At 40.6% G+C, this 12,836-nt stretch overlaps 1 protein-coding gene across 1 annotated transcript; it reads right to left on the reverse strand.

Annotated features, from left to right (window-relative positions):
- Positions 1-502: 502 nt before the first annotated feature.
- Positions 503-11,532, reverse strand: LOC139837786 (uncharacterized). The gene is made up of 4 exons (XM_071827057.1): positions 11,419-11,532; positions 1,052-1,316; positions 795-946; positions 503-715 (listed from the first exon to the last, which is right to left on the reverse strand). Exons 1-4 carry the CDS (start codon positions 11,530-11,532, stop codon positions 503-505), a joined length of 744 nt encoding a protein of 247 aa, XP_071683158.1.
- Positions 11,533-12,836: the final 1,304 nt, after the last annotated feature.

A 12,836-nucleotide genomic window follows, 5' to 3' on the forward strand; every position in this document is an offset into this window, starting at 1 on the left:
CGTAATGCCCAATTAAATCTCACTATACTCATCATGATATGTATGTGCATGGTCATGCTCTCTTTATTTGTCAATTGCCCAACTGTAATTTGTTCACCCAACATGCTGTTTATCTTATGGGAGAGACACCTCTAGTGAACTGTGGACCCCGGTCCAATTCTCTTCACTGAAATACAATCTACTGCAATACTTGTTCTACTGTTTTCTGCAAACAATCATCTTCCACACAATACGGTTAATCCTTTGTTACAGCAAGCCGGTGAGATTGACAACCTCACTGTTTCGTTGGGGCAAAGTACTTTGGTTGTGTTGTGCAGGTTCCACGTTGGCGCCGGAATCCCTGGTGTTGCGCCGCACTACATCCCGCCGCCATCAACCTTCAACGTGCTTCTTGGCTCCTCCTGGTTCGATAAACCTTGGTTTCTTTCTGAGGGAAAACTTGCTGCTGTGCGCATCATACCTTCCTCTTGGGGTTCCCAACGAACGTGTGAGTTACACGCCATCAGCCGCCCTGGTTGAAAAGAATGAGAACAACATTCCCAGATTCAAAGTTATACTCCTTAGTAAACTCCGACCAGCAGGAATCGAACTTCATCCTTCCATCAGTAGTAGTGTAGTATGCACCCTGAGGGTGGTAGCCATAGTCATCAACAAAAAAACATGCCTCCCCGCTTTCAGAGATATTCAAGGACCTAACAACTTCCTTCGGTATACGCTGAATAATAAAAATTAAATTATATATGGGAAGGATATAAAGGATAACTAAGATTACATAAAGAAAAGGAGAATTATACCAGTCCATTGCCCTTCAAATCAGTATTCGTCAAGGTGTGCACAAAAACAACACCAAGACCAAGACCACGCTCACGGAGAAGTTGTTCCTTCTTCAATGTTTGAGCAGTAGTAAGCATAACACCTTTAGTGTGGACAACTGCAGTTGGAATTTCTGCATACAAATTTAAAATTAATAAAAGAATAAAAAAAGAGGAGATATAACATCAGTTATATTAAAAAAATGGGCAACACATGGTAAAAGATAAAACAGAATTACCATCGACACGATGCTTTTCAGTGCCATCAGGACCTACTGCAAAAATCCCAAACAGTTCAGGAGCACTATCAAACCCAAACATGATACAGTCACCAACTTTCAGGTCGTAGTCATGAAGAAATTTTTGGTATCCAGTACCAAAAACACGTGTCTTCGAACTGCCTTTCTTAACATGAAATTTGTACTTCACTTCATCCGATGTAACGACAAAAAAGATATTACCAACAAGGTTGTTGAACTGCCTCCTCACAAAACAAGGCACAGTCTGAAAAAACAGTACAACAAAAATGCAGAAAATAAGGATATAGTCTAGAATCTGTCAACAAAAAATATACATTCTAAAAAAGGATATATACCATAAAGTCATCAAATCTGCTTCGAAGATAACAACGAAATGAACTGAGAGTCTCCCGCCTCTGCTGACAATGATTGCCCATCGAACCACAAACAACACAGTTCATCCTGTGTATATTTAGCAATTACCAAAGCTAGTAAAAAATACAGGTAGGTAGGGCATATTCATAGAAATCTATCCATAGATCTGAAACCATACACACATATATCCATAGATCTGAACAAACAAGATTATTCAGAGGACAAAAAGGATTTTCAACAAACAGAGAAAAAGGAGGTGAGGTGAAGTAGTGACATGTAAAAACATATTTTCCTACCTCTCAAAACAAACGAAAATCTTCAGAGAGAAAAGAGTTTTTCAGCACAAAAGAGAGAGAAAGAAGATGAAGGAGACTTGCTTCACCGCATGAACAAGGGAGGGCAGAAGGCAAAACCAACCAGGGGCATTATAAATACAATAAGTAGTAGTAACTGCCTACAACCGCTATTTAATGAGGCTGTGGGGTAGATGGTTGTTTCTATACAGTAAGTTCAAAAGTCAAACACAAAGTATCTCATGCAAAAATGGAGCCCACTGCTATTATGTAAACTACAATAAGTTCACAATGGCAAAACATCGACACCTTTGAAAAATACATTGAATCATAAAGTTGCACTTCAAAATTATTTAAAACCATATGATTTACAACTTCAAATGTACAACAAAATGTTGACTACATGCCTTTGTTCGGACTATAGGTTAGGTCAGAACAATTATGGCATGTTAGTCATTTTTTCAACATACATAAAAAACAAATGCTCATTTGTGGACGAAGTGCACAATTATACCAAAGTAGGCATCACTTCACCACATCAAACTACACCAAACCTCATGAAAAATTTAAATTTGAATTTTCCACATGAATGTCACAACATTTACTCAGTCCCACTAGTTACTGATGATTTTACATTGAATTTAGCATTTATTATGAGTTTTACTCGTTTTCTGTCATTTTTTAATAAAAAAATCAACAAACACCTAAAATTGTCAGAAAAATCTGAAACTCCTTAGGCACACATACCTACCCTTCATGACCACTCACAAAAATTTGCAGCTCAATCTGAGTATTTGAAGTGCAGCTTGCTTGAAAAAGAGCCCTTCACCGACATGATCGATGTGGGTCCACACATGGATCGACCCAACCAACATGAGGTTCCACAAGTGTTTTCAGACAAAATCTCACATGTGTGAACAATAACATGTATATGTGGGATGTGTTCTCACATATACCTCACATGCAAAAGGTTTTGCAACTTAAAGTCGACGATTCGACCGTTATGCCGAAAAATGCCCTCACTTGTGTAAATTCACATCAAACTACACCAAACCTCATGAAAAATTTAAATTTGAATTTTGCACATGAATGTCACAACATTTACTCAGTCCCACTAGTTACTGATGATTTTACATTGAATTTAGCATTTATTATGAGTTTTACTCATTTTCTGTCATTTTTTAATTAAAATATACATGTACAGTTCCATTTTCAGAGTAATATTTTTTCTTTCATGGCAAAAACTTGTTCCCTCCAAATTGTAGTACGCCGGCTGCCAAAACGCCCAAATTTTTTGTTCCCTCCACTCCTCCCGCGCACCCCACCTATCAAATATTTCGCCCTCCCTTATATACGTCGTGCCTCTACCCCATCATTTACGAGCATCTTAACTACCCACCCCCCCGACCTCATCCTCTCGTGCTCACCCCGATCCGGTGTCTTCGCCGGACGTTCATCCATCTCGCATCTATCTCCCCGGCCGGTGGTCGCCATGGCCGGCAGTCGTCGAAACGTCGGGGGGAAGGAAAATCGCACACACACGCCGAAGAAGGCGCCCGGCTCGAAGAAACGCCAAGGTAAATCTGTCGGTGATCGGCTTGTTGTTGTGTTTTTCGGGTGGTTAGATCGAGAGATCGGTTTTACATGTCTACCACGCCCGTTTGACCTATATCTAGATCTTGCATATTTGATAGATCCAATCCCGACATCATACGTATAGGGTTTATCATTTTTATTGCAGAGACAATCATGCCGTGCTATACAATCTTTGCCATCCCGCTGCTTTGTACAATCTTTTGCATAGACAATTGTTTGCCGAAACACTTAACTGAACTAATTCCAGCCGTTGCCGAAAACAGCCTGACGAGCTACGGTGAACAACGACATTGCTTCAGACTTTTATTCCTCGGTTTCGAGAGGGAAGCAGAGTTTGATCTAGAACAATTGTTTCTGTTTTCTATGGAACTAGTTAGTTTGCACGTGCAATGCACGTCTTAACAATGTAATGAAGTTTTTTTAATCATGTACTTTGTTTCATCAGTCTATTTATTTCCACAATTTTTGTTTATCTATGTCTTTCAAAAGTCAAAAATCAAATTTCAGCACATATCTGAACTTCTATCAGCACAAATCTGAACTTCTATCAGCACATATCTGAACTTCTATCAGCACATATCTGAACTTCTATCGGTATAGGACTGAACTACCGATACCTCATTACGTGCATACCAAGCCCGCGAAGCAACCAGAAGGGTAGTATCCACCATGTGAGGTGGTAGTTGTCCAATAACAGACTGAAACCAGCTATCAACAGACATGCATAATTCAGTGTGCGAGGGGAGTCTCATGTGTCAATTATTTGTTACGAGTAGATATCTAAAAGCACATGATGTCCCTTAGCCTGGCATATGCCCCCTCTTATGTTTTGTTCGCCGACATCATACGTAGACTCTTATGTTTTCAATCATTTTTCTTTGTACAATATTTTGCAAAGACAATTATTTGCTGTTTTCTATGGAATTGGCCCCCTCTTATGTTTTGTTCATGCTCCGCTCTTCCGATTATTTCAGCGGAGACACAAAACCCCGTCAAGCCGGCATATGAGCTTGCCAAGGAGAAACAAATGCAAGAAAATGTAGTACGCATGGAAAAAAATTTCGCTGAAAGATATGGACCTGCCCACAAATTTCAGAAAGATTTCTCTGGTTTTGCACGTACATTAGTGTATGGTGGGGTACAAATAGGAACTAGTAACAATCTAAAGGACACAGACTGCGAAGAGATGGAGGTCGAAGAGGACCCTTCGTATGAACCGAATCCAGAAGAGATAGCTACTGGCGATGATGATCTTCATTCAGGATGAGGATCAGCGCACTGTCGGCAAAACTTCAGCTCGGTGCTGTGGAACTATGTCTGAACTATGATAGGAAATGCGTACATGCTAAATGTTTCCTACTAATGTAGCCTCTACTTTGCTTGCAGATAGTTGCTTCTTCTGCAATAGTTGCACAGAAGAAGCGATCCATACCTGAAGTTGCACCATCCAACATTGCAACAAGATCAATGGCAACAACTGAACCTGAAGCTGGGTCATCTGATGAGCCGACGGCCACTGCTGGTCTGAACACTGAAGGAGCACCCTCACCTAACCAGATCATGACATCTGGAGGCAGCACCTCATCTCCGAGGACAATCAAATTGTAAACTTTGAGCGGCAAGGTATGAAAATTTGTAAAAACTAAACACCGTACCGCATATTTTCATATAAAAGAGAATCATTTCATATATCTTCTTTCGAGACATTGACAACATCTGGCGGTAGTAAGAGAAAGAGAGGTGGGCCTTGAGCGTACCATGGGCCATGGACTACATGAGTACACAAGAAGACATGGTGGCAATAAGATGCCAATTGAATTCAACTGCTGGTGTCGGGAGACCCAAGGATTATGTCTAGTCAGCAAAGCTGAGCAATGAGGTTGGTATTCACATCCGTGAAAAAATGCCGCTTGCAACACACTGGACACAGTACAAGAAAGATGAAACTCTCAGACATGTCATTCCTCATGCTATAAGTACAGTGAGCGGTGAGTCTGTTCAATCTTGGTTTAACCTAATTAGTATGCTACATGATCAACTATCTAAGAATCTACCGATTAATGCATCACTATTTTGAAGGGAAAGTTTAATATGGACAAAAATGATGAGGTGGCTCAAGATGTGTGCACCGATATGCTGCAAGTTAGTATTCGGCAGTTCGATATAGGCTTAAAAAGGAGTATTGGCCGAAAATTAAAAATCTCACCTTGGAGCAAGCATATCTCAAGAAGCCAGATCATGTAGAAGAGAAAAGCTGGAAAGAACTGGTGAAAAGATGGTTTGATGAGAAGTACCAGGTACATAAACGTTATTCCTTTCAATAACAGCTACTGAATTCTTACATTTCTCTGATCTGGATAAATAAAATGCATGTCTTGAACATAGGACTGTGTAATAAATGGAAAGAACAGAGAAGCTGTGAAACAGTTCCATACCACTGGATCTCGAAGCTATGTTGCTCACTGGGAACATCTAGTAAGTGTTCTGAATTTCCCAATACAGTTCATACTTCTGTCATACACAGTGTACAATGGTAATGTGCATTCTACATTTTTTCAAGCAGAAGGCTAAGCGAGGAAGAAGAAACCTCTCCAATTGAATTTTTTGGAATCACACACACTAACAAGGATAACATTATGAGTGCTTTGAAGCAAAAAGTGCATATGTAAGAAATATTTCTTATTAGCACAATATAATATAATCCAGTTTTGTATGTTGTCCATGCAATGATTGTAATCTTTATGCAGGATCAAATGGTGGCAAAAAAAGCGGCACCACGCAATGAAGATGAACCTGATTTGACTGATTTGCAAATTGTTCAGCTAGTTCTGAGCGAGAAAAGCCCATCCACCACCTGCAACAGCACATTCCTACCAAGATTGGGCGTCGCAACAAGTTCCAGGAAGTCTTCTGTCTCAGCTACACGCATCAGAGAGCTACAACAAAGGCGGCAGATCAAGAGCAGAACTCCATACGAGTGCAGCTGAAACGTACCACGGTGAGATGCGAGGCAAGACTGCAAGAACAAGATGAAAAATTTGAAGAGATCGGGAAGAAGCAGGAGGAAGAACTTGAAGCTGTGAAGAAAGCCCAAGAAGAAAAGACTACGGCTTATGAAAAGAGGTGTGAGAAATGGATTCAGTGCTTAATTTTCTATTGATGACATCCCAGCCTACATCCATGTCTCAATCCATGGTCAACTAATCTATTGCACCACCGTCCTACAACATTATTAATCATAGGTCTTTTAATTTCTTTGTGTTCCAATTGTAATTTTCTTATGAATCTTTCGGTCTGTGAGAGACATATATACTTCTTGTGCCACCATTTAAGTATGATATTTATTGTCTACTTTTTGATATTTCGCCAGTTTTTTTGTTTCCCAAATTTCGCAAATAATTCAAATGCTCTCAAATTTTGTCAAATTCAAAAGGTGACGGAAAATGTCACAACGTCACTATTAAATGAAACCACGTGGCACCAATTTCTGGTCCCACTTGTCAAAATTTGTGGGTCCCACCAGTCAGCATTATTGGGACCCATATGTCGGCAACAACCTGGTCCCACTTGTCTGAATTTTGTGGATCCCACCGGTCAGAATATTGTGGGTCCAGCTTGTCATAATATTTTGTGGGTCCCACCAGATATCCATGTCAGCGCCGTCGGACCCATGTTGTCAGAAGCCAAATGGACCCACATGTAAGGCCACGTATGCTTTTTTTGGACCAATCAGAAGCTTCCCAAGATTTAGATATTGACGAAAGTTGCAATTTTTCGTGACAAACCTGTCTGTCAACAATGAACCTTTGATGTTGACGAATTTGCAGGTCGTCACCATCAAACATTTGACGTTGACGAAAAAATGCATACCGTCACCCCCGATATTTTATGACGGAGCTTCCTTGACGAACCCCATGACGATCAAATTTTGTCACCGCGAAGTAATCCTTGACGAAAATTGGCCTTAACATGACGAAAGTGATTTGTCAAAAAAAAATGTTTTCCTTTGTAGTGTGGGTACTCTAACTACCTTATCAACCAGACTTTCAAGAGCGGCTCCCATGAAGGACGTTATCTCTACCAGCAAGGTAGATCATCCCTCTTCTCTTTTGTTTACACATGTACTTTAGTGTAGTATATATATTTTTTATTTTTTAGATGACACTCCTCCCAACCTTTGCTTTCTCAAGCCATGGCTAACCGAATCCTCGGGTGCCTTCCAACATTTCCCATACCATGGAGGAGTGTCTATTTGCAAAATTAAGTTGCTTACTGATGAATCAGAGCAAAACATGTGAAGAGAATTATTAATGAAAGTTGATTAATTGGGGGCTGGGAACCCACTTTGACTCTTTTTGCAAAATTATTGGATAAGCGGATGTGCCACTAGTCCATTATGAAAGTCTCATTCGAAGTAAATGACAAGATCGAAAGATAAAACACCACATACTTCCTCATGAGCTATAAAACATTGACACAAATAAGAGATAATAGCTTTTGAATTGTTTAAAGGTAGCACATGAAGTATTTGCTTGGAATGGCAGGAAATACCACATAGTAGGTAGATATGGTGGACACAAATGGCATAGGTTTTGGCTCAAGGTTTTGGATGCACGAGAAGCATTTCCTCTCAGTACAAGGCTTTGGGCTAGCAAGGTTGTTTGAAGCAAACAAAAGTATGAACCGGTACAGCAAAACTTACATAAGAACATATTGCAAGCATTATAAAACTCTACACTGTCTTCCTTGTTGCTCAAACACTTTACCAGAAAATATCTAGACCTTAGAGAGACCAATCATGCAAACCAGTTTCAACAAGCTCTACGGTATTTCTCCACTAATAGGTTTAAACTACATGATGCAAGAGCTTAATCATGATCTACTTGAGAGCTCAAAACAATTGCCAAGTATCAAATTATCCAAGACAATATGAAGCATTTTCTGTTTCCAACCAAATATCAATAAGTGCAATAGCTTTCAACTCCGCCATGAACATTAAAATAAATCTAAGAACACCAGTGTTCATATGAAAAAGCGGAGCGTGTCTCTCTCCCACACAAGGATTGCTAGGATCCGGATTTATTCAAACATAAACAAAAATAAAAACAAACAGACGCTCCAAGTAAAAGCACATATGATGTGACCGAATAAAAATATAGTTTCAATAGAAGAAACCTGATAAGTTGATGAAGAAGGGGATGCCTTGGGCATCCCCAAGCTTAGACGCTTGAGTCTTCTTGAAATATGCAGGGATGAACCACCGGGGCATCCCCAAGCTTAGGCTTTTCACTCTTCTTGATCATATATCATCCTCCTCTCTTGTCCCTTGAAAACTTCCTTCACACCAAACTTCTCATAAACTTCATTAGAGGGTTAGTACTCAAAAAACTTGAATCCACCTTGGTCCTGTAGTGACACATTGCAAGAACTCAATAAAACATTAGCTACAGCTCTCCACGTCTAGAAAGCCTTGCTTAAAGTCCACAAGAGACAATGCAAAAAACAGAGACAGAATCTGCCAAAACAGAACAGTCAGTAAAGATGAATTTTAAACAGGTACTTCCGTTGCTCAAATCAGAAAACTCAAAACTAATGAAAGTTGCGTAAATATCTGAGGAACACGCACGTAAATTTTCATTTTTTTCTGAGTTACCTACAGAGAAAACAGCCCAGATTCGTGACAGATAGAAATCTATTTCTGCGCAGAAATCCAAATCTAGTATCAACCTTCGATTAGAGGCGTCACTTGGCACAACATTGCAATAAAATAAAGATAAGGAGAGGTTGCTACAGTAGTAACAACTTCCAAGACACAACAAAACAGTAGCAAAATAAAGACATGGGTTATCTCCCAAGAAGTGCTTTCTTTATAGCCATTAAGATGGGCTCAGCAATTTTAATGATGCTCACATAAGGATGAGAGTTGAAGCAAAAGAGAGCATCAAAAAGCAAGTTCAAAACACATTTAAATCTAACCCTCTTCCTATGCATAGGAATCTTGTACACAAATAAATTCATGAAGAGCAAAGTGACAAGCATAAGAAGATAAAACAAGAGTAAATTCAAAATTTTCAGCATATAGAGAGGTGTTTTAGTACCATGCAAATTTCTACAACCATATTTTCCTCTCTCATAATAATTTTCAGTAGCTTCATGAACAAACTCAACAATATAGCTATCATATAAAGCATGCTTTTCATGATCCATAAACACATAATTTTTATTAAGCTCAAAAATAGCGGGATTAAAACTTTCAAATCCGCTTTTATCAACAATATAACATGATGATTGATCAATCTCAAGAGATATGGGACTCATAGATAAAGTCAAGAACTCTCCAATCCCATTTTCATTAGTAGTACAATTAATATTATCAAGTAACATAGGACCATCATCTAGAGATTTATCATAAACATTTGCCAAGCAAAACTCTTTAGTACCATGCATTTCGACATCAGGCACAAACAAAGCATTATCATAAGATTTATCAAAGTAGCATGGATTATCATAAATAACAGTAGCATAATTATTTTCACAAGTTTTACTCATAGGGAATATTTCAAGAGAATCCACAGGAACATAACATTCAACCTCTTTCGGTAAGCATGGAGGACAATCAAATAGTGTAAGAGATAAAGAGTTACTCTCATTAGAAGGTTGGCATGGGTAGCTAATCCATTCTTCCTCCTTTTGTTCATCACTCTCCTCTTCTTTTTCATCCAATGAGCTTTCAGGTTCATCAATTTCCTCCTCTTTTCCATCCAATGAGCTTTCAGGTTCATCAATTTCTTCTTCCACAGGTCCCTGCAAATTGTGAGTGCATTCTTGTGCATTATTGAGTCTCTCTTTATAATCAATGATATAAGGATTATCAGTGTAACTTTCATTGCAAAAATTAAGGATAGAAGAGACATAATCTTTAAGGTCCTTACAAACAACACAAGTTTCATAATTTTTAACCATGAAGGATTCTATCTCAGAGGCTCCCATAAATATGACAAATTGTTCTACCTCTTTGTCGTTGCCTATTCGACGGTACCTCAGAGGAGGGATCCTCACGAGGGGGAGAAGAAGTAGGGGCCATAGGGCGGAGTGCACTCGGGACGGTGGTACGCGATTTACCCAGCTTCGGAACACCTGCACGAGGACAGGGCCTACTGCTGCTTGTCTGGAATCATCTGGGCGCTTTCGCGTTGTTACAATGAGTTGTCGTTGTGCCTCTAGGGCTCCCAAGATCCGGCTTATAAAGACGCACGGATCTAGGGTTTACATGGAGAGTCCTAGCCGGATTACAGGTTTGCCTAACTACGGTACAATGTCTTGCCGTGTACGTCAAGGATCCACCCTTCCATCTATGTCGTACCGGATCCGGGTCCCTACTAGGCCTTCATGGATCCGGGTTCTTCCAAAGGTCGGTCGGATCCGGCTCCCTGCTCCTGGGCCGGACATCTTCCGTCAAGATCAACAGCAACTGGGCCGCCCGATGGGCCACATGCCTCGTCACCATCTGTGGGCCACCCGGGCTTGCCGGATCTAGGCACTGTCGATGGTACACCCATGAAGTATACCCACAACAGTATCCCCCAGAGTTCTCCGAGTTTCGCCTGCTGTTTCCGCCTCGCTAGTCCACCATGGTTTCCGATAATATGGGTAACGCGGAGAAACTTGAAGAACTCCAACTTCACATTTTCTTCTTTTGCCAACTTTTAGTCGGAAAATGCTCCCATTCTGCGGGACTTCATCCATCGACGATTCGAAATACGTTTCCGGGTTACTTCCCTGCTTGCGAATGAGAGCCAACTTATTTTCACGCAATTACCCGGAACCTTAAAAGGCTCAAACGGTTCCGCCAATTCTGGCGCCATTTTCGCGCGATATGTGCGGTAACTTATCTCTATCCATTTTTACCGTTTAGGGTTTGGGACACGTGTCACGCATCCAACGGTGCGACGCTTGCGTTCCGACCACAGGATGCGGAGCACGAATCTCGTCCCCTCGGCCTATAAATATCCGCCGTCGACACCATAATCCTCATTCACCCCCCTTTCTACCTCTCTGCGAAGCGCCGCCTCGAGCTTTTTCTCCGTCGTGCCGGAATCTCGCCGGAATCTCGGCGGAGCTGCTTCGCCGCCGCACGGAGTTCGTCCTGTTCTTAACTTCGGCGAGCCACCGCGCAAAAACCTCGTCGCCGGCGACTCCGGCCACCGCGGACTCCATCACGGTGAGTTTTCGAGCTTCATTCTCGCGCCGTAGTCGGTAGGTGTAATGTCCCAGGTTTAGAGACGATCGAGGGGTAGATTTTAGAAAGGGATGTGCATTGCATAGTAAATTCTGGGGAAATTTCGCGCTTTTAAACAAAAACTGCATCGAAGGGGGACAAGTTTCTCTCTCGACACCTTACAGGGTTAGGGTTTCGAGAGTGCGACAAACTTGCATCTCACTTCACTAGTTTAGGGTTTTGAGAAGAGAGGGGAGAGTTTGCATGATTGGATTCTAAATGAAGTGACATGGTTGAATACAAACCAATGTTGAATTTGAATTTCAAATTCAAACATTAAATAATTACCTAAATAATTCAATTGAGGAAATTCATTAAGTAAACAATCAATAATAAACAAGATGAATAATTATAATAAAGTAAAGCTCATTAGAGAAAACTTTGAGCTTTATTGATCATCACACAATATACATTGTCATTACAATATTCATAAGAGAAAATAAAATGAATTACAACACATTACAAGAATTGTTGAAATTGAAAAATACAAGAAAATGAAAAGAAAAATACAAGTAAGGACCTAGTCTAAATTCTACAAGATCATCTTCACTTGATCTTGGATTTGATGAACTCACTGTCCAATGTGATCAATTGATAATTCCTGTACATAAACACAACAAATAGAAGTTATGCCAAGTGGCATAGCCACTTGGCAGGTTAAAAAGAAATGGAAAATTATGGATATGGATCAGCTCTGCCGAGCTGATCATCTCCAAACCAAGTTCAGAGTATCAGGTGCACACACACACAGCCACACTGCTCACCAGGCAGTGTGCATGCTCAACAGCACACACAGTCAGGGAGAGTCACCAAAGTGACCAGGCCAAGCTGTCGACCAGAGAGAGCAAGAGGGCATCATATATAACCTTTTTGAGCCAAACCCTAGCTCATTCATCGGCAGGCATCTTGGTAAGTCATCAGCAAACAAGAACACTTAGAACAGGAAGAACACATAGCCAGAATTTCATCCAGGAACAGCTCAAGCAAAGAACTGTTTCCTGTTGAGAAGTAAACCATGGAGTAGATCAAGCACAAGCCACAAGGAGGAGCAGGGCAAGCCAAGAAAGCAGCACAGAAGCAAAACCTCTACACCAACACACCATTTTCTAGGAGCTGGAGTGAGGTATAAACAGATCAACCTGAGCAAAACCAAGTTTTGCTCATAAATAAGCATACAATGCATCACAGAACACGAAGGGTAGAATACCCAGTTGTATCATCATACGGCTACCAAGTCGGTTGG

This window comes from Lolium perenne, chromosome 3, assembly GCF_019359855.2.
Source record: "Lolium perenne isolate Kyuss_39 chromosome 3, Kyuss_2.0, whole genome shotgun sequence".
Classification (NCBI taxonomy): domain Eukaryota; kingdom Viridiplantae; phylum Streptophyta; class Magnoliopsida; order Poales; family Poaceae; genus Lolium; species Lolium perenne.